General features: G+C 43.3%; 1 protein-coding gene across 2 annotated transcripts in view; it reads right to left on the bottom strand.

The window, feature by feature from the left end:
* The window catches only part of ZNRF3 (zinc and ring finger 3), a 75,919-nt gene extending 57,559 nt beyond the window's left edge, over window positions 1–18,360 (bottom strand). Inside the window, exon 1 of one of the 2 annotated variants that reach the window (XM_027714336.2) lies at window positions 17,983–18,360. In XM_027714336.2, the coding sequence (XP_027570137.1) occupies window positions 17,983–18,216 (234 nt within the window). In that variant the 5' untranslated portion in view covers window positions 18,217–18,360. The remainder of the gene's footprint in view (window positions 1–17,982) is intronic. The other variant, XM_027714337.2, reaches the window with a different exon arrangement.
* Between the last annotated feature and the right edge of the window lie 5,117 nt (window positions 18,361–23,477).

Consider the following 23,477-nt stretch of genomic DNA (forward strand, 5'->3'; position numbering starts at 1 on the left):
ATTGTATACAAACACAACCAGCCTTCCACTAAGACACAGAGATCCAGGGAAAAGCACTCATCTTTAGGTTAACTTTGATCTCAAAGAAGCCACTTCATTTTGTCTGACATCAGCATATACACTAGAGTATTTCAATTACAGAACCTGCAAAAACCATTGAGATTTACTGTATCCAAGCTTCTTTTTGCTTGGTTATTAAACAACAGAGGTTCTGGAAAACACAAGCAATAAAACACCAAGGGTGTCTGCATATTAAACGTCCACACTTTGGGTGTGCAAAGCAACGAAGTATAACTGAGTACTTTTGCCCTAGACCTGATTTTGCTGAAGAGAGGCACAGCACAGTCTGGAATTCTTCTCCTAAAACTATAAGCATCTTCAACATCCAGTCCATGAGCTGCCTCTTCCAATCTCTCTCCGTATGGAGTTAGTCTCCAGCAACATTTCAGCAGCTGGTTCACACAATTGCTGTAGGGAGACTGACGTTCTGGCACTGTTCTCTGTGGGGGTGTTTGTGTCTTAGGAGTTCAGAGCATGTCTTTAGACTCCCCTTTCTGTGGGTTATCACTCTGCTTCTTAAACTCCAGAGCTACAAGCAGAGATACTTGCTGGGGAGCACTAACTGTGATCCACATGCCCATCTCTCTTGCTTCCCAAGTAGAATGCTGAGCACAGACAATGCTCAAACTCAGTAATTCACAACTGAACAGATTAACTAAGCACTCTTAAGAAGGTTATTCAGGAATCAGATCAGTAGTAAAAAGGGGGCTTTTTGTTTGTTTTTTTCCCCCCTTTCAGTTGTCCATAGGTTTAGCACACAATCTACTGAGATGCAAAAGACTTCATGACAGGACAATTGCTAGATCCATACCAAAATGGATTTTCTGTAACAGAAAAAACCCATAGTTTCAAAGTTAAAAACAGTCAGAACTGAAGAGAACCTGTAAAATTCTGACTCTCTTGTAAGCATTTAATGTAATAAAGTTGTTAATTTCATTATGATAGTTTTCTACAAGACCTACCTCAGTACACAAGATGGACAAAGTCTGTCTGGGTTGAAAAATTAGAGAAGTTTCTGCCTATAAGAACTTCTTATTTGAATGCAAGTTGAAAAGTTACCTGTCAAACAATTCTGTGCAAACCTGACACTGGTTAAAAAGCATCCCTAACATATCCAAATCACATGGCTGCCTAAATATTCCTTCAATGAACTTCTACAGAAAATGGGTAAGTAACTCACACCAGAATATAGAAAGATAACAGTCAGCTCTACATTTCTCAGGTTTGTGAATCCCCACTCAAAACATTCAGTGTTCCAGGTGGTGGATTACTTCACTACTACACTGACTAACGTTTGCAACAGCTGCACCACTCACTCACTGGCTGAGTCTGAAGAGTCAGCACAAACTCTACAGGCAGAAGACCCAAAATTTCACTTCTTTCTTCCAAAGACTATGGGAACAGCTTTAGGCAAATCACTGCAGCAGGTTTCCCACACAGATAAACCAGAGAGAACTCAGTTGAGCTGTACCGTGAAAAGACAGTTGTGGCTGTTTGCCAGACTTTGGTGCTGGGACTGACAGCTACAAGGGAAGTCAGTCACAGGGAGTTTGGATGTCATGCCACAGTGCCTGTGGCTGAATGTCCAACACAGTGCTGAAGATGGATTGTCTTGCCCAAGCCTTACCAGTGCTGAACTGGCACACAGGACAGAATCCAGAATATTTGATAACAGGAGATCACCATTACCTGGAAAGAGTATTAAGTTTATACATGTAGTCTTTCTAAGCAGAGTAATTATTATGGGAGGGGGGGAAACAGGCAATGCAGATTAACAGCTTTGTATCAGTGACTGATGCAAGGGGACGTGTCAAGCCCAAAAGAGTCATTAAGTCGTATTTTGAAAGTTAAAAGATTGTTCTAATATTTAATTGATGGAAAGTGAAGCTCTGCCTTCACTTCATAGGTTGTGAAAAGGTGGCTGGCAAACACTTCATAGCACAGAATTGTCAATAAAATAAGATTGACAAAGTTCCAGCACAGGGTTCTATGATATGGACTACAAAAATAGTATATTAACACACTAGCACAACTATTTATGCACGATATGGTTTAATATTGTGCAACATTAGAGGAAAACAAAGTAAATCCTGTTGTAACTTTAAGACGTGTGTCTGAACAGCCAACCTTGAGATCTGCTGTATTTGCACTTTAGTTCTGACAAATCCCTAATTTTGACCCTATGAAGGGCACAGAACCGATTTCCAAAGCACTACTAATTAGCTTTAATCAAGAAAGGTAAGGTCTCTTGAGATAATAAATACCAACCCTAGTTTCTCTGCCTGCAACCCATCTGTAAGTAATTTCAGCATGAAATATCAGAACATGACAGAAATAGTGCCACCTATAAAATCGTCCTGAAGGATAACCATGACTCAGGCACGAGTGATTATTTTAACAGGCCCTGCAGGGCTGGGTTGGGAATGCCAAGATTCTGCAACAGCTTGCCATTTCCCTTTAGTGTCCTTTGAGACCTGGTCCATGTCAAGGGACCAGAGATAAGACATTATATTAAAAAATAACACTTGAGGAACATCACTTATAAGAAATTATCTCTTTTCTTAATTTAAGTCTCTTTTACTGCACATCTGGGCTTAGATATAACAAAGGCAACTAGTTTTTATCAGATATCCCCAACTGCATAGGACTAAAAGAATAACATTTCAAAACTAACCAAAACTTTCCTCTCTACAGTCCAAAACAAATGGGAAGAGAAATTCAGCTACATGAAGATTAACTCTGAATTAGTCAGAAGTTATTATTTTTTCCTGTCTTATTTACTACAGAAGTGTGGGGTCGAAATGTTAGGATCACGAACTTTTATTAATTTTCTAACTTAAAAATCAGTTTCACCTTGAAGATCACAGACAGCAGTGTGTGGCCATGGTAATGCACTGAGAATTCACACAGGAACTAGAAGGAATCAGAAAGTGAGAATTCAAAGGCAAAAAAAAAAAAAAAAAAAAAAAGGCACCAGGACAGAAATCGCAGGTCAAACCTGGATTTTTTTTCTCCCTTGCTCACCCATCCCCATTTAACATCACTCCCTGCTGGTCCCCCAGGGCTCCTGTGGCCATGCTGCAGAAACAGCACAGCTCAGGCTGTCACCAGAAACGGGGCCCTTTGGGAAAGCTGCTCCCCACCTCCTCCACATCCACCCCAGAGAGCAGGAAGGTGGGCTTGGAAAAGCAACCTGTAGGACAGCAGGGGAGAACTGCTGCTCTGCCAGGATTACCTGCCAAGTTTTAAACACTGTGAATGAAGTTAATTCACCCACTACCTGCCTCAGTAATAGAAACATGATCCTGGAGTCTTAACATCAGAGATGCAATTCCCTACCAGCTAATGAGAGACAAGAACAGGCCAACATCAGAAGACATATTAAATATTTTCCTAAAACATGCATGATTTCAAAGCAATCCTTTCTAGCATTTCAGATAGGCAGCATACGCTCACCTGTTGCAAAGCAGAGCATATGTTTTGTTCTAACCCATTTTGTTCATGCTTCCAATAATTCACTTAATTCACTGTTAGCAGTCATCCCTCAGCATCTGCAAGGACGTTTCATTGATAGATTTCTAAGTGGACAGTAAAAAAAACAAATCAAAACAAAAAACACAGGTACCCATAAAGTCCCAGTCCAACAGCACATACTTAATTGCTTTAATTATTACACACTTACAAAGACATTCTATATTTTTAAAAAGTAAACTGAAGGAGAAGCACTGAAAATGTTGCAATTACTCTGAAAAATAGATGTATTTTTAATGTGAATGTAAGTTACCTTAATTAAAAATAGTTTTTCTTAAAGAAAAAAAATTATATCCTTCTAGCAGCTGTCTCCGTTTGAAAAGATAAATAAAACCAACTCCTCCTTCCAGAGGCAGAGTTTGTGATGTTAATTCCATATAACACGAACAGCAAAAATCTATGAATTCACTTGCAGATCCTCTTTCAGACTAAGAAATGCTATTCTGTGCTGAGAAATGGAGCCCTGCAGTTGGGCATGGATATGCTGCATTATCATACTGATACAAAGATTAAATTCCTCTATCATACAGTTCATGAACCATTCCTTAAAGCAGGGTAGTCATGTCCACCATGCCTCTGAAGGCAGAAAAAGAGTTAGATCATATTCTCCAGCTGGGCAGTGTCTACACTTTATTATACCCAGTGACTGCTTTAGGATGGTTTTCTCCTAAGACTTGTTCAACTTTCCTCTGTTCTTTGAGCATCTTGTTTGTTGTTCCAAGCATTCTTTCTGGCAAGAATGCTATAAAAAAAAAATTAAGTTCCCTTCCCCAAAACCTTCCTTTGACAGATACTCAGGACTCCTACTATTTTTCTCAGTATTCCTAACTGAACTGGTCCTAACCTAAGTCAGAATTCTTCTGCCTTAAGAATATGTTTGGTATTAATCTCCAGAACAGACTGCATCAGTTTGTGTATTCTGTTCTAAAGACTGCAGTGCCCATTTTATTTGGAATATGTTTATAAAGACAAGATTTCAAGATTCAGCAGCATTTGGATAGTACAACTAGAAAAATATATAATTCAGCTTCCTAAGCAGCACAACCAAGCCTGACAAAGATCTTTATCTACGAGGTTATTCACTAGCAATATCCTTATCAACCACAGTATATGTTGTATCGCTTACACAGGAAGCAAATACTTTCCCAGCTTCAGCAACTTAAATCCAAAGACACCAACTGCAACTTAAGGATGGAAAAGAATTCGATTTGCAAAAATTCTCTTTGCAGTAACACTGAACTAGATGAATGCTACTGTCTGTTACCTTCTCCTAAGGTAAAAGCACAATGAAAGGGAATCACAGAATTATTAAGATAATCAAGTCCAACTGCTAAACCCAGCACTGCCATGATCACCACTAAACCATGTCCTCGAGGGCCACATCCACACATTTTTTGAACACTTCCAGGGACAGTGACTTCACCACTGCCCTGGGCAGTCTCTTCCAATGCTTTTACAACCCTTTGTGTGAAAATATTTTTGCTAATATCTAATCTAAACCTCCCCTGGCACAACTTGAGGCCATTTCCTCTCATCCTGTCATTTGGGAGAAGAGATTGGTACCCACCTGGCTCTACCCTCAGGCAGCTGTAGAGAGCAAGAAGGTTCTCTCTGAGCCTCCTTTCCTCCAGTCTGAGCCCCCCCAGCTCCCTTGGATGCTCCTCATCAGATCTGTGCTCCAGACCCTTCCCCAGCTCCGCTCCCTTCTCTGGACACATTCCAGCACCTCAATGTCTTTCTCGGGGTGAAGGGCTCAAAACTGAACACAGCATCATGTTTGCACAGCCTACATAAAAATGAGAATACTACTATCTCTACAACCAGTCCTGACCTACAACATCTCAAAGCATTCCAGTTTTGGGTCCTCACAAAGCCATAACACATGCACGTCAGTGTTGGCCTGAGTATTTCTAAACCCCAGCCAGAACCAGAAACAGGTGTTGTCCCCCTGAACATGGGTTAAACTTCAGACTGTGATGACTTTCCTGTTGGAGCTCAACCTTGGTACTACTCACTGCTCACTCCTAAATGTCAAGTTTAGAGCTGGTTCTTTAAGCTTAGTAAGTGCTTTTGCTGCATCTCAGGATGTTTCCAGAAGTTACTGAATCCAAACTCAAAGTAAGATGTACATTCTACACAAACAGTAAAGCCTGAAAAGACCTAAACACCCACGGAGGAAAAGCTCTACCAAAACCAAACAAAAAATCCTTCCCACAGACAGAAGCATTGAGTACTTCCACACTTCATAAACTTTCCTGTCTCACAAGGATATTTCAGGTTATGCAGAGAGAAGGAAAACTACCTTTGTCAACAACAGTTTGGAAGAAGGAACTAAAGAAAAATGAAGTCACCATCACATCCACCCATCCTAGACATGAGCACTGAAATGGCACTCCAGCAGCCACATTTATTTTACCGGTATAATTTAGAAACTCTTACTGCTACATTAGTAGTTAAGTTACAGGCCTCTGTTTCCCTGTTGAATTTCTATAGCAAGAGAAGCCTTACTCTTTGAGCAAACTACTTAGATCAGGTAGACAAGCAACCACTTTCCTCCTGTGGTTGTTTTCCAATGGTATTTAGCTACGTAGGCAGTGATTTCACTTGTTGAACTAGAAAAGGCTGTACCAGCAGAGAAGTGCATCTATAGCAGAAATGTCTTAACCCACAAACATTTTTCTCTGTAGGCCGTGCATTAAAACAAATTATCATCAGTGAAAGACAAAATTTTTTACAAAGTGAAACCATTCAAAATAATACACAAAAAATCTGCCCCTTCAATAATGGTGTTCCAAGTCTAGTCAGGAGACCTTCATGTAACACGAAGCATACAGAATTTCACAATAAAAACTAAGCACAGCAGAGCAGGCTACAGGAATCTATGCCCAAACTATCAGCATCCACACAGAAAAGTTCCAGGAAAAAATGCCATTGCTTTCCTGTCTCAGTTGGCCATGGCAAGGTTTCTCTGGGCCAGAACAGCAGTGACAAGGGAGTCCACATGAGATCCACAACACAGGGCTGACAGGATAAAGCAGAAGGGAAACAGCAGAAAAAGGAGGAAAAGAGAAGTCACAACAAAAGCTTGTCTGAGGGGACACTTTCACATGACATACGCTGCCTCCTGTGCCACAATCAAGGTAAAGGTTCAAATCTCAACGATTTGATCCAAGACACCAAACCTAGCGGTATTTAAAGTGGCAAAACCTCCACATCTCTGTTTTTGAAAGAGCATACAGTGCCAGCTCTGAGCAGTCCACTGCCTGGGGGCTGGTGGGACAGGGAAGCCACTGAGGCAAAAAAGTCTGAGATGGCTTAAAAGCTTGACTGACAGCTGACTCATGAGGTATCTTTTTTAAGACTCTTGCCTGAGTTTGGTCAAAGTGTCATGCAAGTCAAACCATCCAAGTGGCAATTTCCATCTAAAACTTTTTCCAGAATTTCTGATCAGCTCCCACTGAGAGTCAAACCTCAAGTTTCCAGTTCCTCTTTAAACCACAAACCATGACCTGCTCCTTCTTTAAGGTGTCTGAGAGACACTTCTGTGATTCCTGATGAGGCCCCAGGTCTGACCCACTGCAGGCCTACCTGAGCTTCCACACACAGTGGAGAAGGTCTCACTGTAACTGAGTTTTGCTGAAATTCTAGTTTACTGCATCTGTCTCTTCTGCAACAGAAGTGTCTGTAGCGAGGTTCAAACAAGGAGCTGAGACACAGTAACTGGACTACCCCAAGTTGCAGAAACTAGAAAGGAAATCAAGTGGTTCCTCCCACAAGTAAGTAAGTATTTAAGCAATATATCTGTAACATAAAATCACTCCCATGACTACAAATGTAAAAGGGACTCAAGAATAAACAGAGAAGAAAAAATTTCGTTGTGTGAGGAGGAACTTCTGCTCCAGTTAAAAAGAATACATACTGGAGCGATCTGAAGCTGCCTATAAATATTCGAGAACATCAAAGCCGGTCCTGTTAAATTAAAAATGCTGTCACACAGATAGGAACTAGCCTCTAGCACTGCCAGCTTCAACATGTGAGCCTCTGATCTGAGAGGCAGAGGCTCGGCTCTTCAAGAAATTTTATTCAACACAAGAAGGGGGAAAAAAAGTGAACCAGCAGTTGAGTTTAATAAGGATATTAAATACCTTACAAGTGAGATAATTAGAGCTTAACTCTTTCAGGACACTTCAGCCCTTTCACTGACAAGGACAGTAGCTTCTTCCCATACAACTTCCAAGGCTGGCATGTTTCTGGGCTCCAGGAATGTTCCTATCCAAGCCCCTGAAACAAACACTTATGTGGTCTTTGAAAACAGAGGTTTTGTTGGTTTCACCTTAGCATAACTTTAATCACACTGCCTACCTCGCACATATGTGTGTGGACATTTGGCTGGCTATTCCACATCAGGGAGCTGTGTTTAATACTAAAGCTGTCCAGAAAGATTTCAGATCACCTTCATCTCCCCACAGTTGCCTGAAGATAACAAGAATGGTGGACAACAGGAGACCAGATCACTTCACTTGACTTCTATTATTTGAGGATATTCAGCTCCAGTGGCAACTGAATGTAAATAAAATACATTTTGTGGTTGAGAAATTTATCCCAATCTGCAACTACAACCTTATTATTTCACTATAGGAAACCTCTGTCCATTTCTAGCATCCAAACCAAAAAAGACTATCCCAGACAGTCACAAAGGGGGGAGGAGGAAATAGTAGCTGCTTTCTCAAGTAAAACAGAGGAAAACTGAAAGTAAGATCATGCCTTGGGAGTTCTTTTGCATTAACTAGTCCACAATGTCTTTTCTTCAGACACAGTTTTGGGATACAAAAGATAATATCTTTTAAACAGGCAAAACACTGCCAGCTAGCAGAATGGGGATACCTTGCCTCTGAGCAAAAAGAGGTCTCCAGCCCTTGGCTCCTATTAAATACTGAACTCAGCAGCATCTCCTGGCACTGTTTCAAGGGTTCATTTCTTGCTCCCAGCCCTGCTACACATCATCAGGACATCTGCCAGCTTGGCATCCAGACCATAAAGTGTTCATCTCCCCTTTATCCTCACAGCAGGCAAGATCTGCTCTGAAAGGCTTCTAAATAAATACAAAACAGGTATGAGAAAGTATGACAGACCCTAGTAAAATACAATACGACTGTGATGGGAAGGAATACCTTCCCCTGTTATATCGTACACACCCTTTAGAGACTGCCTTAGGAGAAAACCCAATGCACCTAAGAAAAGGTCAGCAACTGCTACACTGTGTATCCTAACCTCTATCCTTATCTCCAAAGACAGTAAGGACAGGTAAAACCTCAGTGCAGCACAAACACACAGCACTCGTGTGCACAATTGGCACGCTGTATATATAATGTATATATATATTATATATATAAATATATATAATGTTTTATCCATGAGATACAGATATTATTATTGTTGCTTTTGTTATTAAGGTAAAACCAATCAAGGCTCAATTGGGAATACCATCATTTAGCCAGGCCCAAATAAGAAGTCTATAAATCTTCAAGGACAGTCTCTGTGAGGAAAATAAAATAAAATTAAGAAAAAAAAACGCATAGCCTTTAAAAGAGGTTCTTCTCCATGAACTATAGAGTTGTGGAACAGACCCATCAGTGTAAAAAAACCCAAACAGAACAACTTTTGCAATTCCAAGTCAGTCCTTCAAACGTCCTTTTCTTAATCTGTCATCAAAGCAGACAGGTTAAAGCTGGAAACTTGCAGTTCTAAAGGTGAACTCAACAGAAAGTTTGGTTCAAGCCTCTTCTGCCTGGGGGAAGAAGGGTAGAGTGGAATGGATAGAGAGAAATAGAGGAGAAGGATTTTGTCCAGCCGTGCTTACTACACTTTTTCTTGTGTGCATTTTTTTAAAGCAGGCAAGCATCACAAGCTCAAAGTAGGAAAACAGATCTTGGCACGAACTAGGGTCTTTTCTGAATTAAATGCAATTTTTCAAACACTACAATCAGAAGTATTTGAAAGTTGCTTACCAAGCACATGCAATAAATTCACAGTAGGAGGCACGTACTTGCAACATGCGTGCCTGTACAGCTAATTAACAGTTGTACTCAAACTATGACTGCAAACTCTAAAATATGCCCCTTAGTTCTTGTCAGGTCAGTCATCTCCTCACCGATTCTTCCATTTGCTTTACTACTGAAAATGATGCAAAACAATAAAGCAGCTTAAGCTCAAGAAAACCAACAGAAAGCTTAAGTTGGTCATCAGCTTTAGAAAACAACTAAAATCCTCACATTAATGCAGAGAGTAACATGGGTCCGGGAAGCCTAGAGAGTCTGCATGTATTACACTACATATTTAAGGTTGTACTTGTGTCTGGAACATAACAGGCACCTAATCAACCTTTGTAAACTGGCTTTTCATCTTAAAGCCAAATGCAACAACAAAAGTCTCTAAGCAGCATGAAAAGGAAATTTAAAAAAATGAATGAAAGAAATCTGCCACTGTGAAGAGACACCCTAAGCCACCAGAGCCCTATTTTCCTGAGCACTAGTACTCAAACCTAACAGAAGCACAGCTTCACCAATGTGATAAGTGCAGGAAAGTGCAATTTTTGGTAGTCTCCACTGGGTATCCACAAGAGCCCATTTCCCTGGTCACCTCTGGTTTAAGTGTCAAGCAGTCAAGAAAAATGAAGAAAATAGAATTTATTTTTTTTAACACGAATCTTCTGTTGCTGTTCTAACAATTTCAAACCACATCTTTGTTTTTAAACAATTTATTTTTCCTTTGCCAATCTCTTTTAGTGTGAAGGACTCTCCCTTCAAGACAGGAAGCGAGAAATTAGGCCAAGCATTCAACTGGCATTCATTCTGTTTTCATATGCAGGCACACACTCTGGTTTGAACACATTTGAATACTGAAGTGCAGATGCCCAAAAGAAAAGATAGTATGTAAAAATTAATACTTAACACCTCCCAAATTGAGCACTTCTGAAGCAGTAAGTGTCTTAATGCAAATACATGTACCGGCTTACACAACTGGGTAGAACACAAAGCAGATTACTGCCTCCAGATCTAACCTTTCCTTAACCAGTCTGATGCTGGCCTCCTGAAAGCATTCACACTTTGAAAAACTGTTTCTGAAAGTTATTTTGGTTCAGAAGGGCCTCACTTTGCAATTCCAAAACAAGGACTAGAAGACTGTAATAAAAAAGGGAGCCTTTTTAAATACACGCTCCACCACAAGATGGTATAAACTGGAAGAAAATTACTATGTATGCTAATCAATGGTTTTATACAACTACTCAAGACTTTCCTATAAGATCTGCTTGCAGCAAAGCTGCCTGCAGTTCTTTCCCTCCAAATCTGCCACACTGAATCATGTCCTCTACACACTTCACCAGGAGTCATTTCAGAAGCCCTTCACTAGGCAGAGCACTTAAGAAGCAGCTGCCCTGTCCCATAAGGGCACCAGTGGGGTGCTCAGGGGGAGCGAGTGCCAGTTCCACCCATGGGGCATAGCTGGCCACAACTGCTGGTAACACTGGGAAGCAGGCTGCAATTATATATAAACCACTGTAGTCACACAGATCCACTCTCAACATAAATAAATATATATAAATGAAAAAAGTTCTCCAAATGGCTCCATGTTTAACAATTTTTGAGTGCCACTTCTCTCTGGGATTTTTTTCTTAGTTCCACCTCCCAAACAAGCAAGAGGAGCACATGGAAAAGGAAGCGCTCAGCATCCTGCCAGCAAAGGCAAGGTTTTCAACGGTACAGACCTTCAACATCTGTGAGGAAGTTTAACTAAACATATGGACTATGCAGAAAAGTTACCTGAACTCCCACAAACTACTTTTCCCCACTCGATTCCCCATCTTTACTTGGAAACTGCACTGGTTGGTCTGAGCCCTGAGCCAGCGCTCTGAGCTTTCCGCTTCTATTTACGGACTTAACCTACTTTATTCTTATTCCTCTAAATGGGTCACAGTAGCATTTTTTTGCTATTTCCATTGTAATTTCTCCACACTTAAATATCTTTTACCACATTTTCTAACACTGTGTCTTCCCGCCTTCTCTGCAAGGGACTGTCTCACTCTCTCATGCCAGCAAGGTTCTGGTAGAAGGATTCTGGTATTGCTGCAACTGTGCAAACACCACAGACGCTGGAGCTTCCTCCAAAACCAAGAACTCATCACTGAATTTGGTACCTTCTCTGTGGATCACGCCTCTCCCCCGTAGTAATGCCTAGAAACTTTTATTTATTACTGCCTTAGACTCATTTAGAAACAGCTCCCACAGGTGCCTTTAATTCTCTCTTAATAAGAGAGTTAAGGTATTGTGATACCTTACAGCTTGAAAGTTTAAAGTTTTTAACTCGGTAAATACTATTTACTAGCCCTTAAATTTCCTATTGTTAGGAAATTAACTATTATCATAAGGTTATTACTAACTATTTTCATAAGGTGTTTCTTATGAAAAGAAGACATAAATCTGTCCAATCAGAGAGAGAAGGATGTTCCTGTAGAAGGCTTAAGCTGCCAAGTGTCCCTTCTTGCCACTATCTTTGACACTCCTCCCTTAAATTCTCTTACATTACATTTTTGCAGTGTAACAGGATGGCACAGACACATGATTCTCAAAGCAGAGCACTACAGCTGCAAGCAGACAGCACACAACAGCCGGTAGCTACCACAGGAGTTCATCGAGTCCTTTCACCACCGTTCTAAGAGACATCTTGAATATTGCACTGTTGAAGAAGTAACAAAAAATATGGATACTTATTTACAATACCACGTTCAGAAGCCAATGCAGACAGGCAACCCCTTGTGAACTAAGCCAGCAATGCTGTGATTGGGCTGGAGCTCAGTGTCAAGACAGAACAGTAGAAGAGGATAAACGACCTAAACAAAGCACTTTAATGGTCTGTCTTCAACTCTGCCGGGTACCACCTCACATCACAGTACACAACCGGCTAAGCATGACTGAAACTTGAAAAAAAAAGGACAGAAGGAGGGATGAAACTGTGAGACAGCTGGACTAATCTGTTCTGAGATCAAGTTCAGGACAATACCTCTACTGCAAGCAAGCTGCTTGTGCACACTCTACAAAGGCTGCCCAGGTACAATAACTATACAAGTCTTTACCTCAGCGATCGATCTCTTATTTTGAATGCAAATTACACTTCCTTTATCATCCTGGCCTTCTCTTGTAGAGAACCCCAACCTGTAGTCACCTGTTGCTCTCCCATGAAAAACACCTTCCTTTCAGGGCAGGAAAAACTCAACGGTCCATGAGGGAGTAGGGGACCCCAGCCCCCCAAAAAAAGCCACTCTGGGCATGTGCAGTCTTCATCCTTCTGTCAGAAATTACGGAGGAATAAGCACAGACCCAGCTCAGGTCAGGCACAGCACACCACACAAACTATAGAAGAGGAGCCTGCTGTTCACAGCACTAAACCTGCACTTTTCATCTTTCTGTCACCTGTCAAGTCTCTCCCATAACAGAGAGGACTGACGAGTCCTGCCAACTCCCAGAACAAATTGAAAACTCCAGTTTAGGTTTCAGAGGCTGCACATAAGCTTTAAAGGACTGAGGTTACAGAAAATGCCCAACCACAATTTGTAAAATTTTTTTGCTGTTCCATGCATATATCAAGGCTGTAGTATGGAAGCATCTTGTTCCTAACCAGCTGGATAGTCAAGTCTTAGTACAACGATAACCATAAAGCAAAAGAAAAACTGAAGCTTAAATTAAACAAGGTTTCTGATGCACAAAGCAGTAGAGCAACAAAGTATAGAAAATAAGCCCTGCTCTGACTACTTAACACATACATGATGCTGTTATAACAAAAAAGGAGCCATCAGTGACTTGCTGTTATTAAAATAAAGTAAATAATTACTTTTACAAAATTTAAAACAGGTAAAAAACCCCACTTTTTTTAAGACAGCAGCAATTCACTGTCTTCCATTCATGGTTCAGTCTTACTATCTATTCAACACAAACTCCTTAACTCTCAGCAAGCTTTCAGAATGGTGATGGGACTTGTGGTTTGGTGTGACACAAGTTCAGATGAAAGGCTCAAAGGGGCAGTGCTTAGATTCACCTACTGAAGACGGACATCCTCAAGATTACTGTTCTCACTTGCCTCAAAACATTTGCCAGTTGTGAGTATCTGTTCATAACATCAAAGACTGAAGATTAGGGAGGACAAAACTACAGCAAACTCCCACTTCTCATTCAAGGCACGACAGATCTTTTCCAGGTCTCCTGCCTTTGTACCAAAACAGAGAAACATAGTAAATGCTGAACAGCCCCTCTCTTCACCCCATTCTCAGCATCCACAGGGTGTTAGCTCTTTGTTTTCGGTCAGAATAGGAGTGCCACGTTCCAGTGACAGCTCAACTCCAAGATACTTCACTTCAAGGACACAATAACAAAGCAAACCTGAAGCCCAGATAAATTATCCCTGATGTCCTCAGGATCATTACTGCAAGCCACAACTCTACAGTTAAGGTATGGAAACTAACACAAAGCCAGTCACAGGTGTCTTCATATTCTAAGAGGATAACTAGCAAAGCAAACATCCAACAAGACAGTGACTCAAAGCCACAAATAATTCCATTTCCTCAATCTGAATGGCCTTTAGGCACTCAGCTCCAGCAAGAAGAAACTTAACCTGCCTGATCACAAAACAACAACTAAAAAAACCACCAAAAACATTTTTGTTTTCCACTCTCAAAGGACACAAACATTCCCTTGACTCAGTCTCCTCTGATCAGGGCCAGACATCTACGTATCTGCACAGTTATTTCAAGTCACTCCTTTCGACACCGTTAAAAACTCTGTTGATGCTTCAGAGTGCAGTTTGCAGCCTTTAGCAACTGTTGCATTCTGAGAAAAGGTTCAAAGCCATTCAAATAAATAAGGGGTGGGAGGGAGACAGAAGGAAGGAGCACACAGGCACACAGTCTTGCACTCAGGTTTGAAGCCTCCCCACCTTCTGCAAGAGAAAGATAGGCAATAGTTTCCTACAAAGAAGTGTCATGCAAGAAGGTGGGAAGTGCCCCGCTTATGTTTTCTTCCTGGAGCTTAAAGCACTGAGTTATGCTTGTTCTCCCCAGACTGTTAATTTTTGAGCACAAAAAATTATGCAAGTGGAGATTATTAGATCATCTACACACAGTTCAATGGCTACATAAAGTTCATTATTTCTCTGCTGAGGCTTCCAACCAGAAACAAACCAACCAAAACCCAAACTTTCGTTTCACAAGAAAAACCACACATAACAATCCCAAATCTCTCCTCCATGCTGCTTCTCACTGTATACATGCATTGTATGCATCAGTAATCAACCCATTACTGTATTCAACAGTACGACTGACACAGGAGTAGAAAAAAAGACAGAATTGACAATTATGAATGTGCATCATTTAAAGCTTTTGACATGTCAGCGTTTTTAATGCAATCTAAAACAAGCGATAAATTTGATCCTCTTTTCCCAGCACCTCACCTGAGCAGCTCCTTCACACCCACATCTTTACAAGAAACACAGCATTAGATGCTCCACACCTTAGTTATCAAGTGGAACAAACAACTGGAACAGAATCTTGCCAGTTCCATGTAGAATTAAGATACATAATCTCACTCTGAGCAATAAAGCCACTGCTAGTAAAAAAAAATCAGCCATGTTTATTGTCCTGGCACTGTCAGTCTGTGGCCATATAGCAACAAGTTTGAGACAAGACTACATCTGAACTTTGGCCCTGAATGGTACGAGAAGTTTCAACCATAAGGAGTTCTCCAGTCATAATTTGTTTTAAACCAAAACATCTTTTTAGAGGTTTCAGCTAAGTCTGGTTTTCACAATCACTCTCCAACCAAGTGTTTGCAATTTCCAATCTCAGCCATATCAGTGGCCACTACACTGCCCCGAGAAACACGGAATATTCCAGTACACCAGATATCACCAAGATGGTTAGACCTTCAAGCAGTTTAAGGACCAGCTGACACAGCAACCTAAGCATGAGTTTGCTGAATACAAACTGTGGCCACATGAAAGAAGACATGAACATTTCATCTCTGTAAAGAGTTATTCTGGTAGACACTTGACCCTATTAAGACTCATTTACAATAACATGAGAAGCAATATAATAGCACACCACTACTGGATAGGAATCTCACCAATAACCAGTTTAGGAGTGGATGTATGACCTATCAAAAGCTGAAAGTGCATTGTTTCTTACGGTTGGTTTTTTTTTGTTCAGACTTTCAAGACCAATGAGTAATTGATGCTATTAACATAAACAAAAGTAAGTCTTTGTGTAGTCTCAAAACCACAATTCCTTTGATCCATTCTTTAATGTGTGCCTGATTTTAAAGAATTTCTAATATTTCATTTTAAAGAAAAATGCATCTTATTCTTGAATTGCTGTGTGCACTGACAAAGGGGCTGGGGCAGAGAAGAGCTTGCTTCACTGACTGATGTACAACTAACTTGCTGCTGCTGAACAGGTTCCGAGTGGCATTAGCTTCATGAGCCTTTTCTAAACCTCACAGGGAGCTTTAAACGATGATCCAGAACAACAGATTCATAGTCTTCTATAAAAACACAGCCTTGCTGAAAAAGGGAGGTAAGACAGTGCTGTGAAAATCTTATAAATTCTAGCTCTGAAAAAGTCACTTTCAGGAGGAGATAAAGGAAGCAGGACACTGACAAGAGATGCTGTATGCAATCTAGAACCTCAACAGTCAAAACACAACTGATGGCATTCAGCCTAGCTGCTCTGGAACAATGTCTGTCAGGTTTTCTTCTCTGAAAAAAAGAACAGTACACATGGCTCGTAAAAAAAAATAGCCTGTCCATGAGGTATGTTATGTAGCGTGTGTTCAGATGAATAAGCAAATTCATTTTTGAGCAATAATTGACTGTAAAAGATTTGCCACATCATTTGGCTTTCACTGCAGTCTTTCCTATTTGGGGTGCTGTCTGCTAATGATGAAGAGGAAGCAGACAGCTGATGCTACACACCACAAAGCCTGCAAAAGTCTCTTTAATACATTTGTTCCGGGTTGTGCAAATCTAAGTCTTAAAAAAACAGTTAAGTTTTTTCTCCACTTTTACTTACAGTCACCAGGAAAGTATGACCTCAGTAAATAGCCTATATTCTCTTCTTAACACTAATACCTGACACAAAAGGAACCTTTAGGAACCTTTGAAAATGCACCAAAAGGTTAAAAAACATCCACCTCTGTTTCAGTCCGTAGTAGCACCACCTTTTTTTCAAATGTCACAATTATAAAGTAATTGATCCATTCCTCTTTTCTCTGAAGAAAATAATCACCTTACATTGGCAATTTGTCCTCACAACTCTTCTGGCTGTGAGAGAACTTTTATAAGGAATCCTCCCAGGTGAAACCATTTTGAAACATCAAGCACTCAAAAGCAGTATTCTTTAAAAGGAAAAAAAAAAATGTTATTTTGATAGTAAAGTATTTATGTTTGTAGAGCTTTATCAGTTGTTTCTAGAGCTTACTTGCCACCAGTTAGCTTTCTTAAAATTTTATGTGTATATTTATTTATGCATGTATGTGTATGTACATGGAACTCAAGCAAACAAATTCCACAGCTCTTAAAGAGAAATAAGGATTGCTATTAGCAATTGCTTAACAGTCAAACTTATTAAAACACCATTCAAGTAATTTTTCTCTACTTAGCCAAAGGGGGGGGGGAAATAAAGTCAACAATTACAAGAGACTACAAAGGAATTAGATAAGCACTTCAAGAGTTTCAAACACAGTAAAGAATAGCTGCGTTCAGTCACAGACAAAAATTATTTCTCCAGTGAGAAAGTCAAGCGCAGCTTTGTACGAAACGTCCGCGATGGGAGCCCGGCTTCGAGGGAGCCCCGAGCGCAGCAGCCCCGGGTTTGCGGAGCGGGCACCGACCGGCACAGCCCGAGCGCGCAGCACCCAATTGCTGCCGCGGGACTTTCGGCCCGGGCCCCCCGAGACCCGGCCGCCCCTGGAGCGGGGCAGCCCCTCACAGCCCCGGCCGCGAACCGCCGGGACCGGCAAGGGCCGCCCGGCGCGGCACCGCCCCCGCCCGCCCGCCGGCATCGCGCCCGGCGGAGGGGCGAGCGGAGCGGAGCCCGAAGCGCGCGGACGGCGGCCCTCGGCTCCGCCCGCTCCCGCCGCGGAGAGACCGCGCCGCGCGCCCGGCTGTCAAAACGGGGCGGCCCCGCAAGTTGGGGCCGGCGCGGGGCCTTTGTGCGCGGGCGCGCATCTGTCACCGCGTCCCCGGGCCGCGCGGCGCACGTGGGGCGGCGGGCCCGGCCCCGCTTTGTGCCGCAGGTGCCGGGCCCGCGGAGCCATCTTGGGGCAGGCGGCGCCCCCCGGCCGCGCTCACCTGCACGATCTCGCCCTCGGCGCTCAGCGTGGCCCCCGCGCGGGAGAAGCGGCCCTGCAGCCCGGTGGTGTAGGTGGTGTAGTCGCCGCTGGGGCTGGACTCGAAGAGCACCACCTCCACGAACGCCGTCTCCTTGCCCAGCGCCGCGCCCGGCGCCGCGGCCAACGCCACCCCGAGCAGCAGCAGCGGCAGCGGCGGCACGGGCAGCCTCGCGCCGGCCCCGCAGCCCCTCATCGCGCGGCGGGAGGAAGCGGCGCCCCGCCGCCGCGCATCGCTCCCGAGCGGCTCCAGCTCCCGGGCCGGGGTCCCGGGCGGGTCAGCGCCCCATGGCAGCGGCCCTCCCGCCGCGCTGCGCCCCGCTCCTCGCCGCCGCCCGCCCCGCACTCCCCGTCCCTCGCCCCGGCTCCTCTCCGCCCTGCCAAGCCGCTTCCCTTTCATCTGCTCCACGTGACGGCCACCGCGGGGTTATCCCCGCCCTCCGCGCCGCGCTGACCCGCTCTGTCCCTCCCGCCGTGCACACACGGCCCGCAGCCGAGCCGGGCCCGCCCGAGCCGAGGGGCACCCGCGGCTGCGGCCGGTCCGACCCGGCCCGGGCCCGCAAGGCTCCGACAGCAGGCGGTTCTCGGGAAGGCCCTGCCGGGATCGGCCTTCCACGCGGCCGGGCCTGCAGGGCCAGGCCGGGCCGGGCGGCCCCGGCGGCCTGTGGCGACCGCCCGGGCCCGCGTCCGCCGGGGCTCTGCCCGCCGGTGCCGGGGCTCCCGCGCTCCCCAGCCGCGGGCCGGGGGCCGGACCGGGCCGCTTCCCGGCGCTACCGCGGCCGCCGGCCATGCCCGGGTGTGTTAGGGACGGAGCCCGGGCGCGGCGGCTGCGAGGGGCAGACCCGCCGGTGGTACGGCCCGGGTGGACGTTCCCCGGCGGCCGGAGCAGTGCTCTGTCACCACACGTACCACGGGCACCGATCCTCCTCAGAGGCATCTCTGCGCTGCGGGATGTGCCTGCTGTTTGCAGCGGGCTTCTCGTTAGTGTGTAGGGCAGGACTGGCTGATCGGCCCCCTGATCCCGGTCCCCTGTAATTGCGTTTCGGGAGGCTGGGTAACCCTGGCTCTTCGGCTTGGCTGTTAATGCAAGTCTACAGAACCTCCATCAATGATGGGGAAAAGGTGTGTGGGTAATGATTTTTGTTTCAGTCTCGCACAAGAACTGGATGGCAGCCAATGATACGGTTTTCCATTAAAAGTATGTACAGCTAAGTCGTAGAATTATTAATACATGATGTTACAGACCCTAAATATAACTTACAAGGAGGATTAGACAAACTGACTCGAGATCCATTGTTGGCTATGAAACACAATGTCTGGAAACAAAAGTCCGGCCCTAACTCACGGGCAGAAGGAATAACATCTTAGTCTACAAATAGCCAGCTCTTTTCCTAAATATACTGTGTTACAGCTGAAGGCAAGAGAGTGGCATCCTTAGCGTGACACAGTGAGCAACATAAGCTTAACAAATCATGGAAGATTTCTCCAGTGGCAAAAGGTCAAGAAGGGATCACAGGAACTCACACCCTGGGCTCCTACCACAAGCTGCAAAACACCCCCCCCCCCAAACATAAATGGTAAAGTTGATCAAAGGCTGCAAAATTATGACTTGCTTAGGGAGCTGAAAGGGGCATCACTGTGGTGCTCAGGCCTGGTAACAGCAGAGGATGCACTATGCAAACTTAAATGTAGTCAGCAGGTGTGAATTTTAGATTATAGGTATGTTTCAGTAGGATTTCAGAAATGTATAGCATCTAGTGTACTAAATAGAAGCATTTTAATTGTTTAAATGCAAACTACCTCTACTGATTTTTCCCTCACCCATGAGGCAAATGGCTGGCAGTCAATACACAATTTGCTACATCGCAATCAACATAGGAACAACTTAAACATGGAGAACTCAAAAGATTTTCTCACTGCTGAGTCAGCTAAATCATTTCACAATGTACAGCAAAATCAGAGATGTGTGCAGGGGCTGCTTGTCATGATGATGAGATGGTTACTTGTTCATCTGCACTATGCCTGTGTCATAAGGAGAAAGTCTCTTGACATTCAGCTAATTCCCTCACTTTCTTCATGAACTTAAGTGGTTTAGGCAAATGATATCCAGACTTTTTAACCTGCTGTCCTCTCATCCCTTCCAGAAGAAGTCAGAACAACTCATTTCCAGTCATTGGCAGCTTTTTATACCTGTTTTCACTGAGTATTTTTCTTCTTGGAAAGGTCCTTAGGGTGCTGTAATCAAGATTTTCTAATGTTCTGTTGGCAAAGGTAAACAGTTATGTCCTAAGTTATTGCAGGTCAAGGCCTTCCAACTGCCCCATGTGCAGTGGATATGTCATCAGGCAGTAAGGAGAGTTGGAATTTCAGTGTCAGAGGACAGTGGGGTGTGCACAGGTTGTCACACAAAGCTAATGAATGAATGGTGCCCCTTGAAGGATGTCTTCCAGTGGAACACTGTTGTGCAGCTTGGAGGAACTGCCCTTCATGGTGTATGCTCCCCACTGTCCCAGGCAGTCAAAACCTGAGGACAGCCACAGCACTGGATGTGCCAACCTGGAACATTTTTGCTGAGTATGACTTGCCACATTTGCTAGAAGTTTGCCTGTTTTGGGCTTGTCCCTTCTCACTTGTTTCATTTCTATAATTTCTCCATAATGATGTCCATGTAACTTCAGTGAATCTTTGTGGCAAACTGGATCAGGGAAGAGACCAGGGCTAAAGGGGGTGGGCAGGGATGAAGTGGAGAAAGTTATTTTTAAACTGAATCAGAAAGCTAAAATAGTATTAGGAAGAGCAGCCTTAGGAGTGGAGATGGGAATTGGAAATCTAGGTGTTCCAAGAGATCATGACAGGAGCTCAGTGTCTGTGGAACACACAGTTTTAGTTCTACAAAAACTGTGAAGAACCTGAGATTCCCAATTCTTAGCTGTGAAACTGAAAAGTCAAAAATGTTTTGTCCTTTCCTGCTGGTCACCAAAGTGGATGTCCACTTACTTTGGCAGTGTAGGGGCTCAGGTGTCAGGCAACTGTCTAAGATTCATTTCATCAAACTTAAATGCCCTCGGGAGGCATCCATGAACACTACATGTTTATTTTTTATCTTTTTTTTCCTATTTAATTTTTCAAAATTACATATCATATTATTAGATATTAACAGATTTTAAATTTAAGTACCAAGAAAATGGAGATTATCCAAATTAGGCAATTCAACAGTAATCTTGTCCCCTGTCCATGTACTGAGAAATTCTTCTGTTACATGGACACATTCTTCCCAACAAGGTCTTGCTTCACAGGAGAATCCCACTGTAGATAAAAATAAATTAAATATAGTAAAAAAATGCTATAGATAAGACTCCTACCTCTGTTGTTAAGGAAACGGAATCACCAGTGCTTTTCTAATATTCCTTAGGAAATGGCATAGAGGTAGAGCCTCTCCAACTTAGGTGGAGAGTTGGGAATGCAGAAATGGCAGGTCAAACAAAATCTGGAAACTACCTACTGAAAAAGATGGGAATGAGGCTCTATATAAGAAGTGGACAACATCCTACACCTAAAATAAGAGTTGCTGAAAATCTGATCCACTCCACTAAACTACCCACATCCTTGCACTTATAGACACACCAAAATTGCCTTGTCACAGCCTCAGAGTCAAACACTGAGGAATGACATGAGGCACTAGGTCTCAGGTCACCAAGTTCTCTCTACTTGGGCAGAAATCCAAGCAGGAATTTGCAAGAAGAGAATGGACTGTCTATCATTAAAGCATCAAATATTTCTAACTGGCATCCTGCCCAGTTGGCAGCACACAGTTCACAATTCAGTTATGCCATAATACTTCAGATATGTTTTCCTTCTTCTCCCCCTAAATAGCAAACTGAGGCCCAGGGTCTGAAATACAGAAGTCTCCAGCATTTACAACTGCAGCTGAGGACAGTGAGAGCTGTGATTTGAACATAATGAAATGATGTGCAGTGCCAAGTGGTCTGAGAAAGCACGCCCTGGGCACTCCGTCTCTTCTCCCAAGTAACAAGTGACAGGACCAGAGGAAACAGCCTCAAGTCACACCAGGGGAGGTTTCTATTGGATATCAGGGAAAATTTCTTCATGGAAAGGCTTGTCAAGCATTTGAACATTGGAACAAGCTGCCCTGGGTAGAGGTGGAGTCACCATCCATGGGGGGATTTAAAAGATGTGTGGATGTGGCACTTGGGGACATGGGCTAGTGGTTTAACAGGGGAAGGGTTGGACTCAGTGGTTTTACAGGTCTTTTCCAACCTAAACAATTTGATGATTCTATCTCAGAAGAGGGCAATCAACACTAGAGGATGCTTTTGACACTGAACTTCCTACATGTCATTTCCCTTACAAAGAAATAGATATTATAGAACCCTCCTCCCTCTGCTCTTGAGACAAAACAAAGTTAGTGAAGTACCCACATAATACTGTGATAAATGTTATAGAAAAAGCCCAAAATAAAATTAATTATTTTGTGCTGAGAGCAGAGCTGGAATGTTGCACAGGAAGTACAGCCTTGCACATCAGGAAGAAAGAAAACATTAAGTAGCCATTTGCAATATGTCCATCAGCCATTCTCACCATTAGAGGAGGCAAGAATCCAAATTCCCTGGTCCTGCCTTCCCTGTAATTGAAAATACATTTGGCTGAAGATATCTGAACACTGCTTTCTGTCATGTCTGTGCAGTCAACCACAAATACAGCACTGAAGAATCCCTTCTAGAGCCTCTTTTAGCCTCATTTCATAATTAAATTAAACATATGCTATCTGCCCATCAGCCTTGTTGCTCTTCTGAACCTGTTAGATAATTTTGACCAAACTTAAGGGCAGAACAGAGGTTTTAAGAAGTACGGTCGAAAATTTTGTGAAAATTGGAGGCTCTGGACTCTGGGTACTGTAGGAGTATGAAAAGGACACAGGGGAAGCTAGGGCAGCAGGAAAACATTTAAGAAACTGTACTTTTTGAGTTCTACTGTACAAAGAACAGTCTGTTGTTGATTTTACATTTTTTTAAATAAAAGAATCCATTCTAGTTGCATCCCATTTAATTAACATGAAGGTTTCGTAACTATACTTGCATTTTAAGGGGTTACCACTAGGAAAGGACACGAAGTAAATGTGTGTGCATGTAAATGTTGGTACAGAGCCACATCCCTCGGTGAGGGGGCAGAGGTCGGTGGAGTTCAGCTGTTGCAGACTCTGCGTGGCAGTAGCCAGAAAAAACCCAAGTGCAGCAGCAGATTAGTTACAGCATTTGTTGGCTCTCGCTTGATCAGGATGCTTACGGAATGCGAAAGGAAGGGAAGAGGAACTCAGGTTATTGAAGGGAGGTGACAAGGGCAGGGGCTCAGAGATCTTAAGAACAAATATATTGGAAACAAAGTGTCTTTAGCTCTGCTGCTTTAGCACTAACTTGTTTATCCTCCAGTACTGAGGGA

The sequence above is a fragment of the Pipra filicauda genome, unplaced genomic scaffold (assembly GCF_003945595.2).
Source record: "Pipra filicauda isolate LSUMZ 115617 unplaced genomic scaffold, ASM394559v2 scaffold33_size4404698_pilon, whole genome shotgun sequence".
In the NCBI taxonomy this organism is placed as follows: Eukaryota; Metazoa; Chordata; class Aves; order Passeriformes; family Pipridae; genus Pipra; species Pipra filicauda.